This window comes from Equus caballus, chromosome 10 (genome assembly GCF_041296265.1).
Source record: "Equus caballus isolate H_3958 breed thoroughbred chromosome 10, TB-T2T, whole genome shotgun sequence".
NCBI classification, from domain to species: Eukaryota; Metazoa; Chordata; class Mammalia; order Perissodactyla; family Equidae; genus Equus; species Equus caballus.
The window spans coordinates 66,484,544-66,511,809 of NC_091693.1; the positions used below are offsets into that span (position 1 = coordinate 66,484,544).

Here is a 27,266-nt window from a genome sequence, read left to right on the forward strand (position 1 = left end):
CTCTTAGACTCTGTGGACTAGCTCTGTAGACGCTGCCAGACTCTCTCCTTCCTTGAAAGCCAGCAACTCCCTCTGGAGTCAGCGTGAAGCAGAGGATGTAATCAGAATGTGGGAGTTTACATTGTGATTTCCTTGTAAAGGATTAGGAGGCCAATTAAAGCCCAGATACTACACACTCAACTCAGGGTTTCAGGAACTCCCAAGGCAGACTAGGAACAAAGTGTCCCAGCTTTCAGTATTCACGTGGGGACAGAGCCACTGTGGTTCTTCTCTCTCTCTGATCTGGGAAAAGGCACGAGCACAAGCTCATCTTCTTCCTGATGTTTCCCGGTACAGGGTCCTACTCCCAACCCCAGCACCACCACCACATGGCAACCACCTACTCCGTCCTCATAGACAGGCTGCCTTTCCCACCCGTGCCTGCCACCTCCCTTCCCACCAAGCAGCATGACCCCACAGAGAAAGGGAAGCCAGAAGTCACAATCAGTAAACAATGAAAAAAGAGTAGTCCCCGCACCCACATCTGTGTTTTAGTGATAATGCCACCTATCAACACAGAACGGTTTTGCTGGGAGGTGGTCCTGCAGAGGTGCCCACATAGCACTATATAAACGATAATGGAAACAGTGAAAAGAGAAATATCACCTGTAATCCAATCACGCTAACGAGTGAAATACTTTTATCTGTACTCCCTTGTAGCCCTTGCCCAATGCACTTCCCATTTACATTTTTCAGAGCTTTAATCACAGGGTGTGTGCAACTTTACAGTCTATTTTCATCATCATTGCAGAGGATTATAAACACTTTCCACTGGTTGTTGCTTAACCTGACTGTGTATCGCATGTAGATCAAACACACTAGGCCTTGAACCAATGAGGCTCACTGACCACCCTCCACCCATCTACCACTAAAGTTCTTGGGCAATGTGCTCTAACGTGACTCTTCTCCTGGTGGCAGTTTCTTTTCAGCCTGATATGACCATCAGATTTATAGAGGAGTCATGAAAAGTGTGATGATTGGACCTACTTCTTCGAGGGCTGGAAAAATATCCAAAAAACATTTTTTTGTTGTGTATAAAACATCAAATGGATATGCCATCTGGGCTCTTCATTTTTTCCTAAGATGAGCATATATTCCAAGAGCATATATTGCAAGTATTAGCCACCATTCTCAGTCCTGGTTCTGCCCCGATCAGTCTCTCATGGATGGCTTCCTCACTCCCTCAATTCCTCTGCCTTCCATGCGGATATGTGGAAAGAGATCCAGTACTGGGCCAGGTAGAGTAGAAGGCTCCTCAAGTCTGGACGAGCTGTTGAGATAGAGTAACTCAGGAAATGCCTCGTGAGTCTCCCATCTCACTTCTGCCTAGGGCGTATCTGGCACAGCGATCAGTTTCCACAATCCTCTTCTCATAGCAGGATGTACTCTTGAGTAGAAAACTATCACTGTCCTCACAAGGAGTTGACAAGCATTTCAGATCAGCTGACATTCTGGTAGCACTGGAAGTCTGGGCCCAACCACCAGCCCCACCAATGTTCCCTAAGGGTTCATCATTCTCTTACTGTGCTCTCCCAATCTGACCAGTTCCTTCCCTGGGCCAATAATACAGACGCTAGTACAGCCATCTAGACCCAGGCCAGGTTCCTCTACCCAGCATTGAGTGCCCATAGGCCCCTAACTTAAATTTTCATCGGAAACACGTATAATTCTATTTATACTCAGCCTACTTTTGCTGTAAGGGTCCAAGAAATAAGCCAGTTTAGGATCTCCCACACCTACTTCTAAAATGATGAGACTCTCCTAGAAGGATATGTGTATGTGTGTATACACATATACATATAGGCGTATATATTTTTTGCTTGCCTCTGATGGTCTTGAGTCTTCTTTAATCCATGAGCCAGTGACAGGATGAGCCAGTGACAGAGAGGGCTGATTTGGATGGCGTGGCTATGAGAAACGAGTACTGGTTTACAATCTATAATAATTTCAAGCCCATAATAGATCTGCTGAGGCCTATACTTTCCCATTCCTTGTAATTTCTTTTTTTCAATCTATTTAGAGACTATAGCCTTGTAAACTTTAAAACTTTCTTCCAACAGCATGTTTTTATTCTGCTGAAAAGCAAAGCAAGTTTTTGTCTTCCTGGAGGAGGAAGGAAGGAAGGAAAGATAAATCAGACCTTGGGTTCTAGAACATAAGGCTTTGCTAGTCTTGCAAACGATATAATTAGTATACCCACAAACAAAGAGCGAGCAGTCCATTTAGGTAAAATGTTAGCTTTGGAGGTGAAATGATGGCTCCCTGGGTTAGCTACAGTAGCCTGTAGTTCAGACTGTCTAACTCAATGCTGTTCATCTTCTAGGGTCTGAGCTTCAAGAGCTGCAGAAAATGATTGACAGTCTCCAGAGTCCCCAAGATCCTACCCAGGTGTCCCAGGCCCTGCTCCTCCGAAGGGAGGTCATGCTTCTGCAGTTCGACGCTGCAGTGAGGCACCTCATCCGGTAAGGGCTGGGGCATTAATCCTGTCTAGCAAATTCTCCAGGGCAGGTGTTTCTGAGTGACCATGGTGGGAGGCCGCTCTTGGCAAGATTAGCTAATGAGCTTAAAATGGTCAGAGGCACAGGCTGCTCCAGGGCACTGTGGCTGCCAAACATGTTCTGCTGCAAAGGCCGTCTGTGCAGAATGTGTTCCTGTCAGATAATGATATCCTTGATTTTATTAAATGTGATTTCGATACTGTTAGTTTATATAACAATTGCTGCTTTCAACGTTCAGGTTGTTTTATGGGAATAATATTTTTTCTACCTCTGAAGATGATTCTTTCTAAGAGTTTTGTCGATTTTTTCCAGCCGTTATTGACCTTTTGAAAAAAACAGAATTTTCACTGCTCTTCTGGAGCCAATGGAATGGGCTGCCTGAGTTAAATTTATAAATAAATAAATTTCCCTCTGGCCTTGTAAGTGTTAAGTACTCTGCAAAGAAAAAAAAATGTTTATTTGGTTAATTAATCATGACTGATGAGAAAATTAGTTTGGATTAAGAGTACAGCATTTCCAGTAAAAATAATAAGTTTTGTATGGGAAGGAAAGAGGTCGGGCCTGAGGGTCTCCGCTTATTCTTAAATTGTCAAAATTAATTAACTTCCTTTGATTAATTCCCAGTGTGAGTATTCAGCCAATGAGGGGACCTCAGAGGGCAATGCTCTTTCCTGTGGATTATAATCACTTTCCACCATTAGCATGGGTGTCTGCAGAGAATGGAAATGTGAGAATTGTATTGAACTGTATTTTCTCTTTCTATTCTGCATTTTCTTTACTCTGAGCATCAAGGAACTTTGGATTTAGAATGTAAATTCAACAGGACAAAAAATCAGGCTAGGGGACAGCCCGGTGGCACAGTAGTTAAGTTCTCACACTCCACTCTGGTGGCCCGGGGTTCACGGGTTCAGATCCTGGGCGAGGACCTATACACAGCTCATCAAGCCATGCTGAGGCAGGTGTCCCACATAGAACAGAGGAAGACTGGGAACAGATGTTAGCTTAGGGCCAATCTTCCTCACAATAAAACCCCCAAAAAACAAAAATCAGGCTAATGTGTTTTCTTTTTATTGACAAACAGCTTTCTGAGGTATAGCTTAGTCAGGCAGGTAGGAGATAAAGGCTCTGACTGTCAGAATGGCGTTCATTAGCCCTCCAGGCTCTGAAACCCAAGTCAGCTTTGCAAGGAATTTACACAGGGTGAAGAAATAGGACTATGCTCCAGAAATCCTTCTTGGGATTCCAGCTACACAGGGTTCAGCTTGCTACTATTCTCCCAGGGAAGCCCTCTGCCTCCTCCAGGAATTGCTTTGTGGGCTCTCTTTGTCCCGGCACAGTCAGTCTGCAGGAATGGAGGGAACTGTGTCCTATGTGTGGTTTTGGTGTACTTTTCAGAGGACCTCAGAGGGAACCACCCGGGATGGTACACCCTCATTCATCGCATTTCCTCCGGCCTTTTTACTTCAGACCTCTTCAGGATGTGTGTGTTTGGAATCACACAGCTAGTAAGTGGGAGGCCACAATTGGAACCTAGGTGCCTTTGACTCCAAAGCCTGAGAACCAGGATGGACGCCAGGCAGCAGTGTGGATAGAAAAGGAGACCGAAGAGAAGGCAGGAGGCGGGAGGAAGAGAGAAGCTGAAAGATAAATGTCATCCTTCTTGATCGCTTTGCTGCATGCTGAACCTGCAAACAAGAAGTCCTTAGATAATCAAAAGAGACAGGAAGCTTGAGGAAGTGTCCCTGCTCTTCGCAGAGCTCACCAAGTCTGAGCAAATATGACTGTTTACCCAGGGAACTTTTTACTTATGTAAACTGAAAGTTTCTCCAGAGTTTGAAAAGAAAGAACTGTACTCTTACGTGAAATCAGAGCAGCATGCTTCCGTAGACTGGGGGATGGGGAAGCATGTGGCTCAAGGCCAACAGGGCAATGCCCCACAAGGTCACCTAATGTCTGGCTCCTGCTTCTCTGTGGCACAGATCAGCTCAGGTTGCAGGACAGGTGCGTGTTTCCAGGGACAGAAGTTTCACTTTGCCCCTATTGACCTGCCCTCCACCAAGCTTGGGCAAGGGCCTGATGGAAGTTGGTGCTGTCCTCCTTTGGTGTTGGAATCACATTGCCCAGGGCCTGTCATTCACCTCTGGATATGTCCCCCAACCTGTAGGAGTTATTTATTAGCCAATTCAAGAAACGCCTGAGGATTGAGCTTATCTTTAATTTCAGGTGGATTAATCATTTGGGTTGAACGTAAATGCTTGGATGGTACAGTGGTTCTAATTAATCTCATCTATTTAAGTCAGAAGTCGACCAGCTACTGTCATAGTTCCCTGCCCCATTTTGTATGGCCTGTGGACTAAGGATGGCTTTTACATGTTTAAGTGCTTAGGGGAAAAAAATCAAGAAAAGAGCAGTATTTTGTGACACGTGAAAAATATATGGAATTCAAATTTCAGTGTCCATAAATATGAAGTTTTTTGGAACACAGCCCTGTCCATTCATTTATGGATTATCTCTGACTGCTTTCACACGACAGCTGCAAGTTGAGTATGTGTAACAGTGATAGTATGGTCCACAAAGCTGAAAATATTTGCTATCTGACCCTTTAAGAAAAAGTTTGCCACTCCGTGACTTAAAGAATTGAACTCCTTTGCACTTCAGTGATGGAGGGAAGCAAAAAATAAATAAACAAAGTCCTCAAAGGGACTCTATATAACAGAGCAAAACATATGGCATAAAAAATGCTTCTAGGGGCTGGCCCTGTGGTGTAGTGGTTAAGTTTGGTGCATTCCACTTTGGCAGCCTGGGTTCATGGGTTCAGATCCCAGGTGCAGACCTACACCACTTGTCAGCCATGCTGTGGTGGTGAGCCACATATAAAATAGAGGAAGACTAGCACAGATATTACCTCAGGGCTAATCTTCCTCAAGCAAAAAAAGAGGAAGATTGGCAACGGATGTTAGCTCAGGGTGAATCCTCCTCAGCAAAAAAAAAAAAAAAAAAAAAAAATTTACAAAAACCTCTAATCTGAGCATATTGTTGATTTCAGGCAGATTAGGGTAAAAAGGAGACACCTGAGGAAACAGCTTGACAGTCCAATCACTTCTTCAGTATACCTGGTTCAGGAAGACATCAAGCCGTCTCTAAAAAAGGCAACACCAGCTTCTTCATCCTTGAACCTTTGTTGATTCCCTCTTCATTTTTTGACTTTTAATTTTCATACTAATCTAGTTTAAGTATCTCTAAACGTGCAGATATTAAAGTGTGCTTCAGAGTTATCTGGGGATTTCTGGTAGATACAGAGAAGGCCCTGTGGGCTGGACCTCGCTCATGACCACGGTGCTGGTCCCCAGAGTCTGAGAAGTGAAGAGCCATAGTTTTTGCCTGGCCCCCTCAGGACCACTTTGCAGATGTTTTTTGTTAATTTTTTCTTCTTTATATCCTTGCCTCCAGGAAAAACTCTAACATGTGCCCTGTGAATTCTCTACTCCCTGTGGTTTGAACCAGCCTGCCTGGGATCCTGCTGTGGGTGGCTCTCTCACACACAAGATAACTGGTGTTCTAGGAAACCCTGCACTCCTTACTGACAGTAAGGCAGCTGGAGGGTGACAGAGCCGTTTGGGGAATTTGGCGCATCTATTCTGGTATTTTAGTGGACTCCTGGAGAGACCTGACTTTATTAGGGGCTGTGGTTGGCAGCTGCACCACTGGCACAAGCAACAAGCCAGCTTTTTGTGCCTGTGGGTCTCCCTGCATTTTGAGTGCTGCCGACAAGCTGCGCTGGTTAGACGCACCCCAGCAGAAAGCACAGGCCAGGGTTTAATGACTGAGGATCCAAGCAGATGGTCCCAGGGGCTCGAGAGCCATTTTCAGTTTTTCGAAGGGCATGATGAAAAACGCATTTGCCAAAAACTTTGCAGGTGCAGAAAACGTCAAATTTCTTTCTTTCTTCTTTTAACTGGAATCATAAGAACTAAGTGAGATAAGAAGGAGAGGCAACTTGCTTTGGTCAAGTCCTCACCACGTACCAACTCTATGAGACAGAAATGATTTTCACCATTTTTACAGACGAGAAAATAGAGATTCAGAGATGTTGTATAACTTGTTCCAGGTCACACAGCTTGTTGTATCAGAACTTACATTCATGCAGCTTGTCTGACTCCAGAGTCCTGTTCCTTCCTTTCTGTCACGTTTCTTCATCTCTTCCTGCAGTTCAGAGCTGGGGCTGGAGGCTGATGTGGCTTTGCGTTAAAAACAGGAAAACACTTAATGGATATTTGGTAGAAAAATCCTTCAAAATATGGGGTCCATGGAGAGGGAGGAAATAAAAGAGGATCTAGTGTTAAAAATGTTGGCTATCCTCTTGAGACCCCTTTCTTTCCACAGCATTACATTGTCCGGCTCCCTAATAAACAATACTATTGATAGAGGGAGATGGCTCCCGTGAAGGACAGTTATGTAGACTGAGGAATTAGGAAAGCAAGGAAAGGATAACCAATGATTTCATCATTGGGGTGCCTGTGATCTGAATTTGGTCTTTCTAGAGAGCATATCATATTCTATGATTCTGTGGCTTAGAGTAGCAGCCATATACACATCTGAACTATATTGCTATTATTTAATAGGCTGCAAGCAATAGACCTAGTATGTACACAAAGCTGTGTTTGGGCTCTAAAACTCTGTCAAGAATTGTGGTCATTTGTGGCACTTGGTAGTTACAAAGTTCCGCACAAGCTTGCCAGGATAAGAGAGCCTGTCGGAGTCCTGTGTTCTTTTAGGTGATGGTCAGCCAGGTGCAGCCACTAAAGGAGACACAGGAGAGACTCAGGAAAACAAAGTCTATTATACTCACAAGTCCTAGAACCAGGAGGCATGCCACGCCACACAGGGCCACATTGGAAAGCATCCGTGTCTGTGTCGGTTAGGAACAAAGAGAGTGCTTCGGCCATGGCCTGGAAAGGTGAGGCGGGGCAGGCTGAACAGTTTAAGATGGGCTGGTTTGAATAACTCCAGTGGGTTTGGAGCTGTAGGGATGGCGTTTAGTTACCCCTTAACTAGCCCTGGGATGACTGTAGCAGAGGAATATTGCTTCCTGGGGAGCAAGAGTCCGAGACAGGAAGTAGGGGTCTGGATTGGTTAGTTTGCATGTGAAAGGCACACTCCCTGCCCAGTCCTTTGAGGTCTCTAAGAATTGGCTAGCCCAGGGAGGGGCAGTCTCTCCCCAGCCAGGAAGCTTTTCTGCGATGTCAAAACCTAATAATAAATATAAAATAAATTTTAAAATATAAACAATGTAGTCAGGGATTGAACAAGTAAAATGTGAACAAAGCTGGCCCCAGAGGTTGAGAGAGAAATAATTCTGTGGAGTGTTGGGAGAGAAGAGCAGGAATGACGTGAAAGGAGCCAACCAGGGAGAGAGTGTGCGCAATACTGGGCTTCTGTGCTCTTGATTTGGGCTGAAAAGAAATCTTTCCATTAGAAGACTCTGCTTTTTGGTACCATTGTTTTAAGTGGATGGGTACAACCGATAAGAGCCATAAGAGAGGCGTGTATGGAGAAAGGACCTTGGGAGTTTAGAGGAAGGTCAGAAGCAGCCAGATAATGAGCTCCGCCTTACCAGGCCCTCCTGGGCTGGAAGATCAGAGCCACATGGGACCCATCTTTGTGTCTTGGACGGTTCCTGGCACAGAGCCTTGTACATACTAGGTGGTTGATATATCACTGTCACATGGGTGTTGAGTGAATCATGAGTCCCTTGGCAGGGCTCATTGAGAATCATGAGAAAACATATGAAAGATATGAGAAACGGGAGAAGATGTTTATATATTCCTTGAGCAACTCCAAGCTCCATCCTTGAGCTATTAGGATAAATCAACTATTTTATCCAGGATCTCAGTGTATAACAGTACTCAATATCTTTTGTTAATTCTCATTAAAATGTGAAAAGACTGAAATGAATTTTGCCCCAGTACAATGGTTTGATGTGCAAATAGAGAGCTCCTTTCATCTGTTTTTGAACTTAAATTCATAAGCCCCTGCTTCTGCTGATGGCAAAAAGGTTAAACTTTCCAATTCCATGTCGTTCAGCCACATTTAGAGTTTAAAAGAGGTCAGTTTGACATTTAAAATCAGTTAATTCAAGAGTATCCCCTTTTCACTTTGTCTTAATTGCCTCCTATTCACCCTGTTGGTGAGGGTGGGATTCTGCTGTAAGGTTATGGGATGGCCGAACATGTGACACTGAACTGGACACACGAGATCCACAGCAGTTTATTAGTAACATATGATCACAGCTCAGCAGAGGACGACACTACACGCCATGCAGGGCACAGAGTAAGTGTACTTGGGAACAGAGTGAAAAATCAGGGGCTGTGGGAGGCAGGCTTTGTAGTATCAAGAGGGTGTGGTACCTTCTGGATAACAGGAGGATGTGATTGGTTCGTTAGAATAATTTTGCAATCTGGCAGGGAACCGAAACTGCTGCTCAGGGATAAGCAGGGACTGCCCTTGTCCCTTTTATAAGGAAGATTGTTTGACTAGAGGACCTTACCTGTGGGAGCAGAGTGCGGAGGAGAACTTGTGGTTAGGCCTTTAGAGGCCCTCTCAATTTTACCGGATGTCAAAGAAGCACATAGTATTGGACCTTAATTTTAGGCCTTAGACCACACCCTTCCCCTCCTTCGTAAGTCCCTAGGGGTGCTTATAAATCATCCCGGCAGTTGAGGGGGAGCAGCCATCTCCCGCATCTCTTGTTGTGAATTAGCTGGTTGAACCCCAGATCTCTTCTGATTGGCGTGCTGCTCAGCACCCCACCTGGACACCCTCTTATGGGAGCTCAGGCACTCCCCAGGCCTTTCCCCAACACTTTGATTGTCTGCTAGTCTCTGGGAGTCTGCTTCATTTCCATCAGTGCTAAAATCTCCCTCAGCCATTGCTGATCTCCTTTTTGATGACTTGGGTGAAGCCCATGGAGGATCCAGGCAAAAGGTCCCTTCTGTTCTGGGATACCCTCCCCCAGCTTATCCTGTGTCAGCATCTTTTCTTAGGCATCCACTAGATCTAAGCTCTAGAAACAGTCTTTCCTTGTTGGCAAAACTCTTATTTCCTTCAGGGCAAGAAAATCATTGTAATTTATCATGCATACTTCCTTCTCTACAACTTATGGTATAAATTTCATGCTCTAGTCTTCAGGATTTTTGGTTCTTGATATGCAAAGCCAAGTTTTGTTCAAAACAAAACAAAAAGCTTTCTTTCCCAGGCTCTTATTACTTAATTTAAAATTTGGTTATACATATCAAGAGTTGCTGTCTCAGCTATTGGTCTTAAAAAAATCAGTTCAACAAACAATCAATACCTTTGTTCTAGGGCTACAGCTGAACTGCCCATTACAGTAGCCACATGTGGCTATTTAATTTAAAAGTTTAAATTAATATTGATTTGAATGAAATACAATTTAAAATTCAATTCCTCAGTCACAGTAGCCACATTTCAAGTGCTCAACAGCCACATGTGGTTAGTGGCTACCATATTGGACAAATATAGAACACTTCAACACTGCAGAAAGTTCTACTGGACAGTGCTAGTCTAGGGGTATCTCTACCCTTTCCTGGAGGGCTGTGAATTGTGAGAGTGAAGGGCAAGGTGTAAAGAAATGGGAGTGAGGGATGATCTCACTGAGGAAGAAACCTAATATCTCAAAACATTATCTTGCTACAGTCACTTTAAAGAAAGTTTTGAGCTTTAGAAGCTTAAGTAGCTACTTTAATTGAGATTCCCTCCATGTTTCGGTAGAAGAACATTTCTGGCAGCTGGAAATGCTCCTGCTTACCAGTCTGTCTCAGATGGGATGTACCACGGATTGCCACCGCTGAGCAACTCTCTCGTGAAGAGCATTTTTGCTTCGCAGCTCAGCCTGCCCCAGCCACTGGATCCACGGAGCCCCCAGGTGCGTTGAGAGGTATTTTTATACCTATAAAATGTGTGAGGTGCGTAGGGGATTATGTCACTTTGTTTCCATTTGGTTGAAATTTTGTGGGGGCTCTCTGTGCTCTGATGCCCTTCAGTCTTGGTTGGCTCCCCTTCACTCACACGGTAGAGCAGTCTGGGCCCCCACGGCTGGCGGTTATTCCCAGTCAGGGTCTTTGCCTCCAAACTGCTCAGCAGTCTAATTGGAGCAACAGCTTATCTATTCACAGCTGGTAGCAAAACCCACACTTGCTCTTTTCCATTTAACAAATAATTATGACAGCAATTACAATATATAAATTATGGCAGCAGCTGAGTTTTGAACAGCCTTGGTTACAACATGTGTTATCAAACGTAATCCTGGCAGATATTATTGCTCCCAGGCACCAACAAAATTACTCATCTTCTACAACTAAAGAGTTTAAGATTCAGGAAGCTGGAGATCAGACTGCTGGGCCATCATGGCAGCACTAGGTCACAAACTGTATTAGTTATCCATGACTGCATAACAAATTACCCCAAGATTTAGCAGATTAGAACAATAAACATTCATTATCTCATATAGCTTCTAAGGTTCAGGAATCTCGGGGCAGCTTAGCTGCGTGGTTCTGGTTCAGGATCTCTCACAAGGCTGCGATCAAGGTGTTGGCTGTAGTCATCCCAAGGCTCTACTGGAGAAGGATCTGCTCCCAAGCCCACTCTCAAGGCTGTTGGTAGGCAGCGGAAGATCCACTTTCAAGCCTATTCAGGTGGGCTTCTCCACAGGGCTTCCTCACAACATGGCAGATGGCTTCCCCAAAGCAAGTAATTCAAGAGAGAGCAAGAAAGTGTACTCAAGATGGAAGTCATAGTCTTTTTACTACCTAATTTCAGAAGTGACATCCCATCACATTTGCCATTTTCTCTTTATTAGAAGAGAATCACTAAGTTCAGCCCACACTCAAGAGGAGAGGGAGTAAGCTCTACTTCTTAACGGGAAGAGTATCAAAGAATTTGTGGACATATCTTTAAAATCACCTCATAAGCCCTGGTTTTTTATTCCAAAACCTCCAACTTAATGTTTTTATGTTACAAAGCTAAGCCAAGTAATGCCAACTTCAACCCCATGTAAGTCCCACACTTCTACCTTCTCTAACTACAAGACAATGACTCCTCACCCTCATTTAGACCCAGAAGACAGGGTTGGACCATGACCATTGGGCCCATTCCTGCTGCCTTTGGGTATTGCCTGGAATTAAGCAGATGCAGGTGTCCTGGCTCCCTGCTACCTGATTCAGCTCCAACTCTAGGAGTTGTCTGAAGCCAGTACCATGTCTGGAAGTATAGAATGGGGTCAGGTAGACAGGCCCACTATATCTAGGACTGCATGTGGTACCACAAGGAGTAGGGGATGCCTTGGCTGTTGGATAGTGATGTGGAGAAGATAGAGGCCCATGTGTAACATTGTGACATTGGTTTTGAGTTGTTACCTAAATTTAGAGCACTATGGTGATGAAGGACAAATTTTTAAGATTCCTAATATTAAGAACATTTGAGTTTTGTGTTTAGCTACTTTCTGAAAAATCAGCTTAAAAAAATAAGATTATTACTCTCTCCTCTTGATGGATAGTCCCTGATAATGTAGAACTATTTCTATATACTAAATGAATCATTCTACCGTGTTTGGGGTACATCTGTATGTATACAGATGTCTATTACTTAAGGATATGCTACAACATTATCATGTTTATTATTTTGTTCTTTTAGGCATTTATGCTCTTCCCTTGGAGAGCATTTCTGGAAGATGGAGGAGTGTTTCCAGTTATGAGTTGCAGCCCAGATACCCTAGAATACAGTATGCAGGTAGGATAAGTCTTTCTTACTTGGTCATGGAGAGAACTGAATGAAGGCTGCAAAGCAGGTGTCACTGGGTCCATAGGTCAGATCCTCCATACTCTAGCCAGTGGTGAATAATTTATGAGATAAGCAGGGTGTTTGGTAATGAAGCTGTAAACCCAATGCCGCAAGATGAGTCATGTTTTCGTATGACAGAAGAGAATCACGGTCTCAACCGGTATTGGCCTTGGTTGTAGACTCAGCTGAACTTCCCATGGCCAGTAATAATCTGGGAAAGCGGCCATCCATCTAGCCACTCTCAGAGAAACTCCCAGGCTGGCAGCTCAGAGGCATGTGACTCTTGACCCATCTACAAAGCAGTGGTAGGAACAGAACTCTTTTTTTTTTTTTAATTGAGTTAATGATAGGTTACAATCTTGTGAAATTTCAGTTGTACATTAATGTTTGTCATTCATGTTGTAGGTGCACCTCTTCACCCTTTGTGCCCACCCCCTACCCCACCTTTCCCCTGGTATCCACTAAACTGTTCTTAGTCCATAATTTTAAATTCCTCATATGAGTGGAGTCATACACAGATTATGCTTCTCTAGCTGGCTTATTTCACTTAACATAATTCCCTCAAGGTCCATCCATGTTATTGCAAATGGAATGATTTTGTTCTGTTTTGCAGCTGAGTAGTATTCCATTGTGTATATGTACCACATCTTCTTTATCCATTCGTCTGTTGATGGGCACTTAGGTTGCTTCCACGTCTTGGCTATTGTAAATAATGCTGCAATGAACATTGGGGTGCACAGGACTTTTGGGATTGCTGACTTCAAGCTCTTTGGATAAATACCCAGTAGTGGGATGGCTGGATTGTATGGTAGTTCTATTTTTAATTTTTTGAGCAATCTCCATACTGTTTTCCATAGTGGCTGCACCAGTTTGCGTTCCCACCAGCAGTGTATGAGGGTTCCTTTTTCTCCACAACCTCTCCAACATTTGTTACTATTAGTTTTAGATATTTTTGTCATTCTAATGGGTGTAAGGTGATATCTTAGTGTAGTTTTGATTTGCATTTCCCTGATGATCAGCGATGATGAGCATCTTTTCATGTGCCTATTGGCCATCCGTATATCTTCTTTGGAGAAATGTCTGTTCATGTCTCCAGCCCATTTTTTGATTGGGTTGTTTGATTTTTTGTTGTTGAGTTGTGAGAGTTCTTTATATATTATGGATATTAAGCCTTTATCAGATATATTACTTGCAAATATTTTTTCCCAGTTAGTGGGTTGTGTTTTTGTTTCAATCCTGTTTTCATTTGCCTTGAAGAAGCTCTTTAGTCTGATGAAGTCCCATTTATTTATTCTTTCTATTGTTTCCCTTCTCTGAGAAGGCATGGTGTCCGAAAAGATCCTTTTAATACTGATATCAAAGAGTGTACTGCCTACGTTTTCTTCCAGAAGCCTTATGGTTTCAGGTCTCACCTTTAGGTCTGTGATCCATTTTGAGTTTATTTTGGTGAATGGTGAAAAAGAATGGTCAATTTTCATTCTTTTACATGTGGCTTTCCAGTTTTCCCAGCACCATTTGTTGAAAAGACTTTCTTTTCTCCATTGTATGCCCTCAGCTCCTTTGTCAAAGATAAGCTGTCCATAGATGTGTGGTTTTATTTCTGGGCTTTCAATTCTGTTCCATTGATCTGTGCACCTGTTTTTGTGCCAGTACCATGCTGTTTTGATTACTGTAGCTTTGTAGCATGTTTTGAAGTCAGGGATTGTGATGCCTCCCGTCTTGTTCTTTTTTCTCAGGATTGCTTTAGCAATTCGGGGTCTTTTGTTGCCCCATATGAATTTTAGGATTCTTTGTTCTAATTCTGTAAAGAATGTCATTGGGATTCTGATTGGGATGGCGTTGAATCTGTAGATTGCTTTAGATAGAATGGACATTTTAACTATGTTTATTCTTCCAATCCATGTACATGGAATGTCTTTCCTTCTTATGTTGTCATCCAATTCTCTCAGAAAGGCCTTATAATTTTCATTATATAGGTCCTTCACTTCCTTAGTTAAATTTACCCTAAGGTATTTTATTCTTTTTGTTGCGATTGTGAATGGTATTGTTTTCTTGAGTTGTTTTTCTGTTAGTTCATTATTGGAGTATAGAAATGCTACTGATTTATGCAAATTGATTTTGTACTCTGCAACTTTGCTATAGTTGTTGATTGCTTCTAAGAGTTTTCCAATGGATTCTTTGGGGTTTTCTATATATAAGATCATGTCGTCTGCAAACAGCGAGAGTTTCACTCTTCCCTCCCTATTTGGATTCCTTTTATTCCTTTTTCTTGCCTGATTGCTCTGGCCAGGACCTCCAGTACTATGTTAAATAAGAGTGGTGATAGAGGGCATCCTTGTCTCATTCCTGTTTTCAGGGGGATGGCAGAACAGAACTCTTTAAGGAGGATTCATAAGGAGACTTTCTTTCAATTACGTGTTTTCTCCCTGATTATTAATCAAATATTGTGTTTTCATTTTAAAAGATAGAAAATATAGAAAAGTATTAAGAACAACATAAAAGTCAATCATAAATTTGCTTCAAAATAATATGGACGTGGGGAGTGACAGGGATGGGGCAGGACTGGCCATGGGTCGATGGTTCTTGGGATTGGGTGATGGGAATGATTCTGTTTGCTTTGTATAAGCTCAAAATTCTCCACAAGCAAAAAGATTTTTTTTTAAGTAAAATAGTAAGAATAGTTTCTTAAAAACCAATTGTAGGGGCTGGCCCCATGGCCGAGTGGTTAAGTTCGCGCGCTCTGCTGCAGGCAGCCCAGTGTTTCGTTGGTTCGAATCCTGGGCGCGGACATGGCACTGCTCGTCAGACCACGCTGAGGCAGCGTCCCACGTGCCACAACTAGAAGAACCCACAACGAAGAATATACAACTATGTACCGGGGGGCTTTGGGGAGAAAAAGGAAATAATAAAATCTTTAAAAAAAAAAAAAACCAATTGTAGTCTCCCACTAGGAGCCAATCACAGTTCATATTTTGGTTTATTTTTTTCCAGTATTTTCTCTATGCATAGATATATTTATATCTGTACTTTTAAAGGAAAGTTGATCACACTATATATGCACCACGTCCAGAAGCTGCTGTAAGGGCTGGGAAACTTGGACTTCCACACAGACTCAAAGTTCAAGGAGGACTTTGAGCTAGAAATGTTACTTTGATTTTTATGAATTTTTTAATAGTTGAGAGGGTGGGCTTGTAAACACAATTGCTCCTGGTTTTCTCCCCCAAAACCATGTGTAAAGGATACATAGAAGTCTTCAAATGGATGCTTTTATTTTGTTCTTTTTTGTGTTTAGCTGTGCCTGTGTAGGCTGAGTGACCGTGACCTCAAGGTGGCTCATGGGGAGCTGGTGGGCATGCAGCTGCTAATGGAAGATGTACTTCTGAGCAACTATCATAGGATCATGGAGCGCCCCCCAGGACAGCAAGCCTCACTGGACAGAAGTACACAGGTATTCTTGGTGAACAGTCTACATAATCAGCCAGTGCTGTAATTGTCCTGAAGGACGTTCCTATTTGGGAGATGGACTAGAGTGCCACATCTGCCCCACAGCCTCTCCCGGTGGGTCTCAGGACTGTGCTAATGCTGCTCAGGAGCAGCAATGAAGCAGGAGTAGCCTGTGAAAGCCACTCCAAAGTATCTTCTTTCACAGTAAATCTCATGATCAGCGTTATATCCATTTCTTTTCATTTTAAATATAGAACAAAGGTTGTGGGGGGTCCATTGAAACCAAATGGAATAAATACTCCAACTGGCTGCTTTTCCTTGTGAGTCATACATTTAGGACTGGAGTTGGAAGGACCAGAGGGGTATGATAGCTGCCTCAGGTGGACATCTCCAGCTTGGGCTCCTGTCTTCATCACTCAACTGGCCTGTGCACTCCTAGGCAAGCACCCTCCTGTGGACTTGTCCCTCTGAAGCTCTAAGATGCCAAGAGCCACTAGCACACCTAGTATCATAACTTGAAGCAATTCTGCACGTATCTGGGAACCACACAGAGACTTTGGACGCAGAGTAAGCTGGCTGGTGCTTCTATTTAAAGAGCCTCCTTTCCAGAGCCAAAATTTCTGAGAGATGCCTGCACCAGCCATCTCTATTTCCTTACCTTCCATCCACTCCCCAGAAACTGCCATCTGTCTTCTTCTCCATCTCACCACCGAGACCACTCTCCTCAAGAGCTCCATGGTCCTTGTCACTAAATCCCCTGGATACTTTTCAGTCCCCTTCGAACCTGATCCCTTGGTAGCATTTGACACAGTGTGTCCTTGAAGCCTCTCTGTCCTTGGCTTCCAAAGCGCAACTCTCTCCGAGTTCTCCTGGCACGTCGCTGGCCGCCCCTTCCTAGACTTCTCTGTAGACCCCCCTACCTCTGCCAATCCTGAAAATATTTGTTTTGGTTCTGTCCCCCTGCTACTATTACCTGGGCTGCATTTTGACTTCCACGGCTCTAGTCACTTTTACCTTTGCGGGCTCCTTCCTGCGTAAAAAAACATTAAAAGTTATAGTTTACAACTGCGTTAATACAAAGAAAAATATATTAATATCATATATTCAAGCACTTTCTTCAACCTAAATGTCCTTTTTTTCCGATTTTAAAAGAAATTAAAACATTTTGTGGGCCCTAGGTACTGTGCCTTCTGTGTCTAATCAATAAGTCGGCCCTGAATACTGTTAATCCTACTATTGGCGACATTTGAGATCTGTTCAGAGTACTTTATTAATTTCTTTAATCCCCACAATAATTCCATGAGGAAGGTGCTTTCATTATTTTCATTTTACAGGTAAGAGTACTGAGGCTCAGAAAGGTTAAGTGATGTGCTCACAATCACACACCTAGTGAAGAGACAAACCCAGATTCCAACCTAACCCTCTGGCCCTGGAGCTCCCTCATACACTTCTCCACTATGTTGCTGTACTCCTCACCCTCTCCCTGGGCAAATCCACCTACTTTTATAACTTTGATGACTTTACATGCAACAACTCCAAAATCTACACGTCCAGTCCAAATCTCAGTCCCATCAGATTCATACATTCAGTGGCCTTGTTCCATCTCAGAGACATCTCTGCTTGTTCCATCTCAGAGACAGTGTGTGCCAAACTGAGCTCATTTTACTGCCCTCAAATTGTTCCTACTTCCATTTTCCCTGTCAGTTAACCACCATCTGCCCAGTTGCCCCAGCCAAAAAATCTGGACACCCATTTTTGACTTCTCTCTATCATACCCCACAATCAGACACCAAGTTTTACTATTCTATTATTTTAATATTTCTCGAGTTTGTCTCTTTTTCTCCATCCTCCCTCACCAGCCCCTCCGCCAGTCCAAATCATCATCATCTCCTAATGCTGGGCCATTATCATAACCTCCAATTGGACTCCCTGTGTTCACTCTTGCTTCCTTCCAGTCCATTCACTGGGTTAATATTTAAAAATATTTAAAAACACAAACCTGATTATGTCACTTCCCTCCTATAACCCGTCAATGACTCCCAAATGCCCTGAGAATAGAGTCCAAATGCCTTAACTAGACCTTCATGACTTGACTCCTGCCCATATTTCTACCCTCGACTTCTTTGATTTTGTCAAATGCACTGTGCTCTCTCCTCAGTACCTTTGTGCAAGCTGGTCCCTCTGGTGGAAAACTTCCTTCTCCTCCCACTCTGCTTCATCATCTGATTAACTCCTACTTCTTCAGGTTTCAACTTCCAAACCACTCTTTCAGAAGCTTTTTATGATCTTCCACCTTTGAGTTGATGCCCCTCTGTGCCAATTAGGGAACACTTGCTATAAGTAAGAGGTTGTCCCAGTAGCCATGACTTAAATTAGAAAGTATATTAATCCAGAAACCTTCCATTAGATTTTCCTTGTGTCTTACTGGCTAAAGCTGAGTCACAAGTCCACTCCAGGTCAATTAGTGGAAAAGAAAGAGTGTTTAGGTGTGCCATCTAAATTCCACAACAGAATTAGATGCTTCACTCAGAGGGAGTATTTACAAAGCTGAGTATAGACCAAGTAGTGCCAAGATCAAGAAGCATGCTGGGCCCTTTGGTCCCTCTGTTGACCATTTTTTGGCCCTGTTTTTGATGGATTGCCATCTTTCCCTGACACTTCCACCCTCTCCTCTCTCCTGTTCCTTCTCCCATCCTTTAAAACACTTAGGAAGAGAAGACTTTGCTTAATATGTCTATATTAACAAGGTATTTGCTTTAAAATTATTTATTTTAATTAGTTTTATTTTATGATTTGTTTCATTTAAGAGTATTTAAATAGTCATAGACAATAGGAAGCACTGGAATTTATACTGCCTGTGAGTTAGGACTCGGGGTTTCCTGTCGCAGCTGTGCCATGAGTTCTGTGATCTCTTAGACTTCAGTCTCTAAAATTCCAAAGTGGAGGTGATGGATTAGTTCAGGACCTTTAAAACTGTGGTCTCAGAAGCCTGGGTTCCTCAGAGGCACCATGGGGCTTTTTGAGCAGAGGGGGCCAACTGCCTGGCCTGTAGGCTGTCCCCTCCCCGTCCCTGTGCTTGGCCTTGGTCTGTTGGACACTTTGGGCCACCGTGTGAGATTTCATGTGCTGAAAGGTTTCTGAGGATAAAATAAATCTGGAAATGCATGGATTAGCTGATTGTTGAAGGGCAGGCTACAAGGTTGAGGGGTTGCCAGCTGTCTGCGGGAGCTTGCTCCCTCCTGGGTCTTGCTTGCCAACTCTTCCTCTGACCAACCCTCTTTCTGGCTGCCACACGTTTCTTTAGATATGTTAATTACACTGATTTTGGATCCGGTTACACAAGGTGGTTGTTCTTCCTGTTCCTAGCCGGGGAAACTTGAGTGTCTAAGGTGCTGTTACCTGAGGCCCGTCTTGTCATAACATCATGATCCAGATTTGTCATCTTTGTCTGCAAAGGCAAACTCCTTTTCCTATGACAGAGGTGCTGTCGCCAGGCTGAGGGCCTGGACTCAGGTCCCTGTTCTGTCACTCTCTGGGTGGTCCCAGCCCTCACACCACTGGCTGGGGGAGAGCAGGGACCTGAAAACCTTGCTCCCTCCACATCCTCCAGGGCTCACAGAAGCTCCTCAGCAAATACCTGTTTAAGGAAAGCACCACTGAATGAGTGAACAAATCTGAACGTTAAAGTAAAATTGACTATTGAATAATAAATTCAAAGTCAGAGACATGTTCTCTGCCTAACTTTTAAAGGATGAGGGGAGGAACAAGAGATAAGACAAACTTAAGTTTCCATTTCCTTGCCTATAAAATGGGTAAAATCCCCAATTTAAGGTTATATTATAGCTCTACCATGATGGGGGGTTAAATCTCGAGTGTGTTGAAGAGCACTTTCCAGAACTCAGAGGCTAAACCTGAAAGGCTCAATTTTTCAAAGGCAGATAAAATGTTAGTACCCAACTCAAGAGATTTAAAAACAAGTGGTGCATGATTTGATCAGAGAGCTGAGCTGCAGACATTTTCCTCCTTCCGTGTCCCGTCTGTTCAGGAAGAATGCTTACCCCTTCTAAGGTCTCCATGTGCCACGAGCCTGTAAGCCCTTCCTCCTGGGGAGAAGAGTCACTCCCCAAAGACTTCATTCTGCGGGGGCTGCATGTAAAAAGTTATCCTGTTGGTCCATGATCAATAAACAAGAATTTCTGTAATGCTTTCAGCCAGATTCACCCAGAGTGCCAGGATTCAGAAGTCAGTTCCACAGCAGTCCAAAGGCCTCCGAGCTGCAGGAGGGCCCGTGCAGTTCAGTGAAGTCTCTTGCTTTGCTGAGATCGTTTTTGGTCCTGTGGAAGCAGTTGGAAGTGCTAAAGGAGTACTGGGGCCAACTCAAGCTGCAAGGCCAGGACATCAATTCTGTCTCTCTCCACAAACAGTTCTCAGAGCTCTATGGGTGAGTGGTGCTGAAGGGGAAATTCACGTAAACCAGCGGAAACTGGGGTTTGGCAAACTCCTGCCCCTTGTTCTGAGGATAAGATTTGGTCCATGAATCCTGGTACGCGCAGCCCCACTGAGCCCAGAGAAAGCTGGGCAATGTGTCTCTCTGACCAATGCTTTAAGGGAAAGCTGGGTTCTATTGATGGCGGGGACAGCACTGATTCCACTACGAAACACTGTATATCATCTACCCGGAGTCCTGTCCCTGGGAACTTGTGCTTTGGGAGTGTCTCCAAGGTGCTGACTCTGAGCTTTTTAGCTCCTAGGATTCCAGTGAGCACTGGGTGGGGAGATGCTGCTGCTGCGAACTCCTTGCCATTCTCTGCCTCATTAGACTCAAGTGCTGAGTCTCTGAGAGCTTGCTGCATTGCCGCCAGAGGAGTAATAGGGTGCAGCACAGGGTTTCAGGCGTGTGGAATGGTGGGGTAGTTTTGCAGCTGCAAGCCCCGTCTGGGATGACTTAGCCGGCAGGAAGGACACGTTGTCTCTGCCGTGTGTCTGTTACTAAACAAGCATTCACTAAGCAGCCACCCCCCATCCTGAACCTTACTGATCACAAGAAGGTTCACTTTGGTGGCGGAGTCTGAATTGTCTATCTTATCAATTATTATGGTCAGCTTTCCTGGTAACCACAGAAGGAGAAGACTTGTCAATATTTTGAAGAAGGAAGATTGAAATTAAATGTACCCAATGGGTAAAGGCCTCCAGATTGAATATTGACCAAAGGAGTGGCAACTGTGCTGGATTGAGATGTCACATCTGTGATGGGTTGGGAGGTTTGCACATGATGACAGGAAACACAACAGGAATGAAAATAATTGTCAGAGAATCTGAATGAGAAAAAATATGTTTGTTTGCTAATTTCTGTCTCTCTTCCTTACTAGAACTGACATTCTCTACCCCAGCATGAAAGCTATAGCTAGGCGGATGGGGAGAGAAGATGAATTTGAAGGACTGATAATAAGTAGTCAGACTATTCTTCCCCCTAAAGGAGCTTCAGAAATTGAAATAAAAACTCAGCAGGTATGCAGGAGTGGTTTTGAATTTGGCTCTGAAAATTTGCTTTATGGTATTAGCATATAAAACTACAGATATACCCAAGTGGTGTTTTTTTCTAAGAAGTTAAGTAGAAATCAAAGGTTTCTCAATCATTGAATAGGCTTGGAGAGAACTAAATATTTAAAGGCAAGTGGCGCTTTGATTAAGCAAATAACTACCCTTCATCTCAGTACTATAAATCTAGACTTTCATGTTTTGATTTTCCTCAAATTAAGATGCAGCACCACAAAAAAGACTATGCTACAAAACATAACCACTAGCATCTTAAACATAAAATCCAGCACACAAGCATCCCCCTGCAACACACACACCCATGGAAATGGAGTATTTAAAATGCCTCCTGCAATTGTTTTTCTGAGAATAAGACAACACCATTTATGCACCAGCCCATCTGGTGTGTGTTAGATGATCCAAGTGGAGAAGCTGTTTCCCCAAGTGTCTGTTCACCTTTGTCCTGGGATACCAGCTCCGCGGCTGTGCTGATTGTAACAGGCGACAAAGCTTCAAGCTGTCTGAGTGTCAGTGTAGAGATGCGCGTGCACTGAGCTTCAAGGAGAACTCAACCCCCCTCACTACACACACACACACACACACACACACACACACCAGTCCCAAGCCCATTGCTTACCCTCTGAACCCTGGTTCCTCTCTAACAGCTGGGGTTCTCCGACAGGGAGAAATGTGGGCTCCTCAAGCATCATGGATAGAGTAAGGGTTCACAGTTCCTGGAACAGTTTTCTCTAGGTCATGTATGGAATTTTAAATCTTCTCGTGAAATCCTCTTTGGTATCTAAATCAAGTTTCACACCTGAGGACTTTCTTATACTCACAGCTCGTGAAATTCCTGGCCACGTTTAGAGACTCCAAAACACACGAGGTCACCTCAGACATGGAGCACTTTGCAATTTAACGGAACTTAGTAAAAAGAGTTGTATTTTATCAATCAGGATGTGGGCCAGGAAGAAAAGATATCGGTCTCCAAAGAGCGGTAGCTACCCTCGCAGAAGCACTTGGGGGCCCAGAAAGGAACCCTGTCTGCTCCCCGCAGGGAGAGTAGCTGAAGGACAGGACGTAGCCCAAGGCCTTCTGCAGGAATTTGACTTAGGATCCAGGGTCTACGCTGCATGTGGAGAGTGACTTTCAAACTGCTTGCTCTAGCTTCAGAAACTTCTGGAAAATCTTGAAATTCATATGATCCTGGAGGTATTAAGAAAAGTTAACAGAGAGATATCACTGGTTGTATCAGAAAAGTCCAAGGAGCAGAGTACTCTCCCTACAGGTAAAGTACATTTATTTTATTATTTCACAAGATAATATTTATTGTTTTTTCCTAATTACAGAAGCAATCCAGGTATCCATATTCATGGTAAAAAACACTACAATGCCCAGAAAATGATATAAAAATCACTTTTTTAACACTTTGGCCCAGAGAGAAGTACTGTTAACACTTTGATATATTTCCTTCTACATAGAGGGCTTTTACATAGAAAATATTTGTTAACTTCAGCTCAGCTCTGCTGATTAACTCATAACTGAAATAAAGGTGAAATGGGGGGGGAAGCTTTCCTTATTTGTAATATATATGTGTGTGTATATATATATGTTACATATATATGTCAAAATCTTACAAATACATATATTTGGGGTGGAAGGGCAATCAAAATTGTTTCCTTTCATCTGAGGTCTAAAGCCAGGGTCATTTCATGGGCATGTGACCAGTGTACTCACGTAGGACTCAGGGGCACGTGGGGTTGAATGCTGTGCAGATGTCGTCTTGGAACTTTTAATGTGAACGTAGAATCTGTTTTGTAAGTGGAATCCGGTGAGTCCATGAGCACGCACCAAGGGCTTGGAGCCTCGGCTCACACAAGTTCCCAACTCCCGCTGCCTCCCCACCTTGCCAGAAGGGGTTCTCAGCTGCCTGCACCTCTGCTCTCTGGCACCCTGGGCACCCCGGGCACCCCCAACCGCCCCCTCACCATCCCCACCCAGCAATCACTGCCACCCTCCACCCTCCACCCCAGTGGGGGCCTGAGCACAGCGAGGTTCAGGGTGAGGCGTGTGTACTTGACAGCGTCTCAGGGACCCCAGGCTGGCAGCACTATGGTGTGTTGGAGGGGTGACTCAGTGGGAGCGAGCCTGTTGCTCATCCCTGGGTACCCAGAATATCCCAGAAGAGAGGTTGCAATGCCCCTGGGGGTTGCCTGTCCACAGTGGGTTAGGGCAGTGGGCCCATGGGAAGGGGAGACATGGGGCTCGACTTTGCCCCTGGCAGGGCACGGGGCCTCAGTCCGGTACCTGGTGGGCCACATGCGCTCATGCACCTGGTCACAGAGAGGTGTCCCTGGGTGCCTATGAGGGCTGTACTTGCCCTGTGAGCATTCCCATGCCCAGGGAGTGCAACATTAAAAACAAATAAGAGCAGGGGCTGGCCCAATGGCACAGTGGTTAAGTTCACACATTCTGCTTCGGCGGCCCCTGTTCCCCAGTTCGGATCCCAGGTGTGGACCTACATGCTGCTTGCCAAGCCATGCTGTGGTGGGCGTCCCACATATAAAGTAGAGGAAGATGGGCATGGATGTTAGCTCAGGGCCAGTCTTCCTCAACAAAAAGAGGAGGATTTGTGGCAGATGTTAGCTCAGAGCTAATCTTCCTCAAAAAAAAAAAAATAAATAAAAATAAAAAAACAACAAACAATGAAAACACTATGACAGGTGAAGAGAGAGATTGCAGAAGAAAGGAAAACACTTTAAATTTTAGCACCTGTAACGGCACTTTTTCCTGCTTTTTGAACAGAGGCCCTGCATATTTATTTTGCACGGGGCGCCATAGATTATGTAGCTGGTCCTGTCTGAAATACAATGTCTACTCCTAACTCCTACTAAATCCACACCTTTGAGCTACAGAGGAGTTGTCTGACTAGCAAAATAAATTAGGATTTCCTTTTGAGACAAAGTCCACAGGCATCGTAGTGTTAATTTATAACCTCTGTCCTCGCCTAGGACATTGTCATTTTATCAGGGCTTCGAGTAACTGAATTCTGTAAACAGGGCTTTGGGAAAAGGCTGTGCAGTGAGAGGGCCAGCCAGTCCCCAGCTGGGCACCTCTGAATGTCACCAGAGAGCCGAGTGTGGTTGAGCTCCAGTTACAGCACATTTAACAAGACACAAAGCGCCTGTTGTTTGTGCTGTGTTTGCTGCATTGAGGCAGCTCCCTTCCGAGTCCTTGGAGTAAATCCACAAGCAGGCAGCAGGTGCAACCATCTGCACGTTGTTTTGGGGCTGTGGTTCTTATGAGACACCCGGGTTGGGGCCGGGGGAGGAAGCATCTTTGCTTCACAGTTGTGCTGTGTGCTGTCTTGCGCAGGGTGACTGTCAGCTGTGCTTGGAAAGGGCCTTCAGTAAGGGGCCGGTGGGAGTCAGGCAGAGGGGAGGGGTAGAGTTATTTTTAATGGTGGTAAGGCTGATATTACCAAACCTTACTTTGGCTGGAGTATACTGGCCAATTCTAAACTCTTGTTCAGATTCTGTACTCATAAGACTTTTAAAATAAATACCAATAGGGAGGATGTTTTGTTGTTGTTGGGTTTTGGCTCGAGTCTGTTCCACATGACTCAGTGTGGAGGCCGGGTCTCCTCCTGTACTGAGTTCCCCCGTGGCACATGATGGAGTCCCCACTGTGTGCAGGAGTGCTTTTACGTACGATTCTTCAATTTAGTCTTCCTGAGACCTCTGTGGGCTGGGTACCGTTGAAGAAGGCAATCAAACCTTGAAATCCTCGCCCACCTACCACTCATCTCAGCAGCAAGAAGCAGCCATAGCGGATGGGGCTTCCAACAGGGGCTGCTTCTTCATGCAGAGACCACCCTTGGTGGCCAAGGTTAACTTGGGGCTGGGGGGTCTTTCCAGAGGGAGTTGGGAATAGAGAGTACTGAGAACCAGGGGACACCATAGGCTCTTGTCCTTCCCTCGGGATCTCCTCTCTCCCTTTTGGCTGACTCTGGTTTCTGCATTTATACCTGCCAGAGGGGAACCCTCAGTCCTTCTCCCCTCTATCTCCTTCCCTCCTCTCCACCTCCTCTTGGGGCTTAATCTTATTATACAGCTTCGGAATGAGTCTGCACTTTGTCAGTGAGCATCCAAAAACGTGGCAGCCACAGCTGGTCCAGTGCTGCTTCTTGGAAGCTGAACTAGTGCAGCCCTGAGAACTTTCAAAAGCGGCTCCAGACATCGTTGTTCAGCCTCGGCACCTGCCTGAGCAAACAGACGGGCTCCACTGACTCAGAAAGGCTCTGTCATTCCCCATCTTTGACATTTTGACATTGAAGCAATTTTTAATTGATTTTCTAAATTTTTCTGAGCAGTTATAAGGTCAGCAGTCTCTAAAGTGGAGTGCATGCATTCCAGGGGTGTGGAAAGAACCTATTCGAACTTCTAAATAGATTAAGTCCATTTTTAAGAAGTCACATGTCACTCTCCACACTGAGGTGCCCTGAAGTGACCATGGGAAGAGAATCCACAAGCGAACAATAGGAAATGGTAGAGGTGACACTTCTAATGTGTGACGATAAACATATGCTTATCTTCAGCCGCATTACGAGGTTAAAAAAGATAACCAAATCACATCTGATGAGAAGTCAGACAAAAAATTTGAAGAGGTCGAGGAGACTATTGGAAATGTGGATTAAGATCCATTCTTACCGCTGATTAGCCTCACCCTAAGTACATCATGCTTTGCGACATTAGCCGGTGGTAGTATTGTAGGTAGTTACAAATACATAGACATACCTGCCTTAAAGGTGAGTGAACCAAAATGTTTCGCTTGAGGGAAGCACAGTCAAAACATTGACGAGAGCCCGGTGTAGGCCAGCATCTCCCCAGCAGGGTGCCTGGAACACGAGTTCCTCAACGTGTTAATGCAGTAGGTCTCCCAACCACCCTTCACTACCAGACTCACAGATTACCTGAAGCTTTCCATTCTCTTGGTAACACAGGCCGGCACAATACTCACTAATCACAGTCTTTGGGTTGTGTATGTTTACCTAGTATCGTTGATCATTGTTTTCTCCAAACCTGTTTATCCCGGTTTTACTTGTCATTGTGTTTGAGTAACTTAATTAAGTGTTATGTAAACCAATGAAATAGGAGTACAAAAAGAAAGAGATCTGTTCTATAAAAACTAAGTTGAGGGGCTGGCCTGGTGGCACAGCGGTTAAGTTCACATGTTCCACTTTGGCGGTCCAGGGTTCACCGGTTCAGATCCCGGGTGCGGACATGGGACTGCTTGGCACGCCATGCTGTGGTAGGCGTCCCACGTATAAAGTAGAGGAAGATGGGCATGGATGTTAGCTCAGGGCCACTCTTTCCCAGCAAAAAGAGGAGGATTGGCAGCAGATGTTGGCTCAGGGCTAATCTTCCTCAAAAACAAACAAACAAACAAACAAAAACCCACTAAGTTGAAATAGATAAACTGTGGGACATCCAGACAATGGAATGTTATTCAGTGCTACGTATTGTATGATTTCAACTATATGATATTTGAGAAAAGTCAAAACTATGGAGATAGTAAAAAGGTCAATATGGACAACTAATTTTTGATAAGGGAGCCAAGAACATACAATGGAGAAAGGAAAGTCTCTTCAATAAATGGTGCTGGGAAAACTGGACAGCTACATGCAAAAGAATAAAAGTAGACCATTATCTTACACCATACACAAAAATCAACTCAAAATAGATTAAAGACTTGAATGTAAGATCTGAAACCATTAAACTTCTAGAAGAAAACATAGTCAATATGCTCTTCAACATCAGTCTTAGCAGCATTTTTTCAAATACCATGTCTGACGGGGCAAGGGAAACAATAGAAAAAATAAACAAATGGGACTAC

The 27,266-nt window shown here is 44.1% G+C and overlaps 1 protein-coding gene and 1 long non-coding RNA gene across 6 annotated transcripts in view; one reads left to right on the forward strand and one right to left on the reverse strand.

The window, feature by feature from the left end:
- The window catches only part of LOC102147786 (uncharacterized), a 165,451-nt gene that overhangs the window by 110,285 nt on the left and 27,900 nt on the right, over nt 1–27,266 (forward strand). For all 5 annotated transcript variants that reach the window (XM_023650884.2, XM_023650885.2, XM_070225345.1 and 2 more), the window contains 7 exons: nt 2,363–2,501; nt 10,326–10,479; nt 12,246–12,341; nt 15,685–15,840; nt 20,048–20,277; nt 21,206–21,344; nt 22,539–22,659. In XM_023650884.2, the coding sequence (XP_023506652.2) occupies nt 2,363–2,501; nt 10,326–10,479; nt 12,246–12,341; nt 15,685–15,840; nt 20,048–20,277; nt 21,206–21,344; nt 22,539–22,659 (1,035 nt within the window). The remainder of the gene's footprint in view (nt 1–2,362; nt 2,502–10,325; nt 10,480–12,245; nt 12,342–15,684; nt 15,841–20,047; nt 20,278–21,205; nt 21,345–22,538; nt 22,660–27,266) is intronic.
- Nucleotides 15,557–26,361, reverse strand: LOC138916000 (uncharacterized). Its single transcript, XR_011422610.1, has 5 exons — nt 26,168–26,361; nt 23,109–23,181; nt 22,009–22,577; nt 19,895–21,080; nt 15,557–16,866 (listed from the first exon to the last, which is right to left on the reverse strand). It is a non-coding gene; the product is annotated as an uncharacterized lncRNA (long non-coding RNA).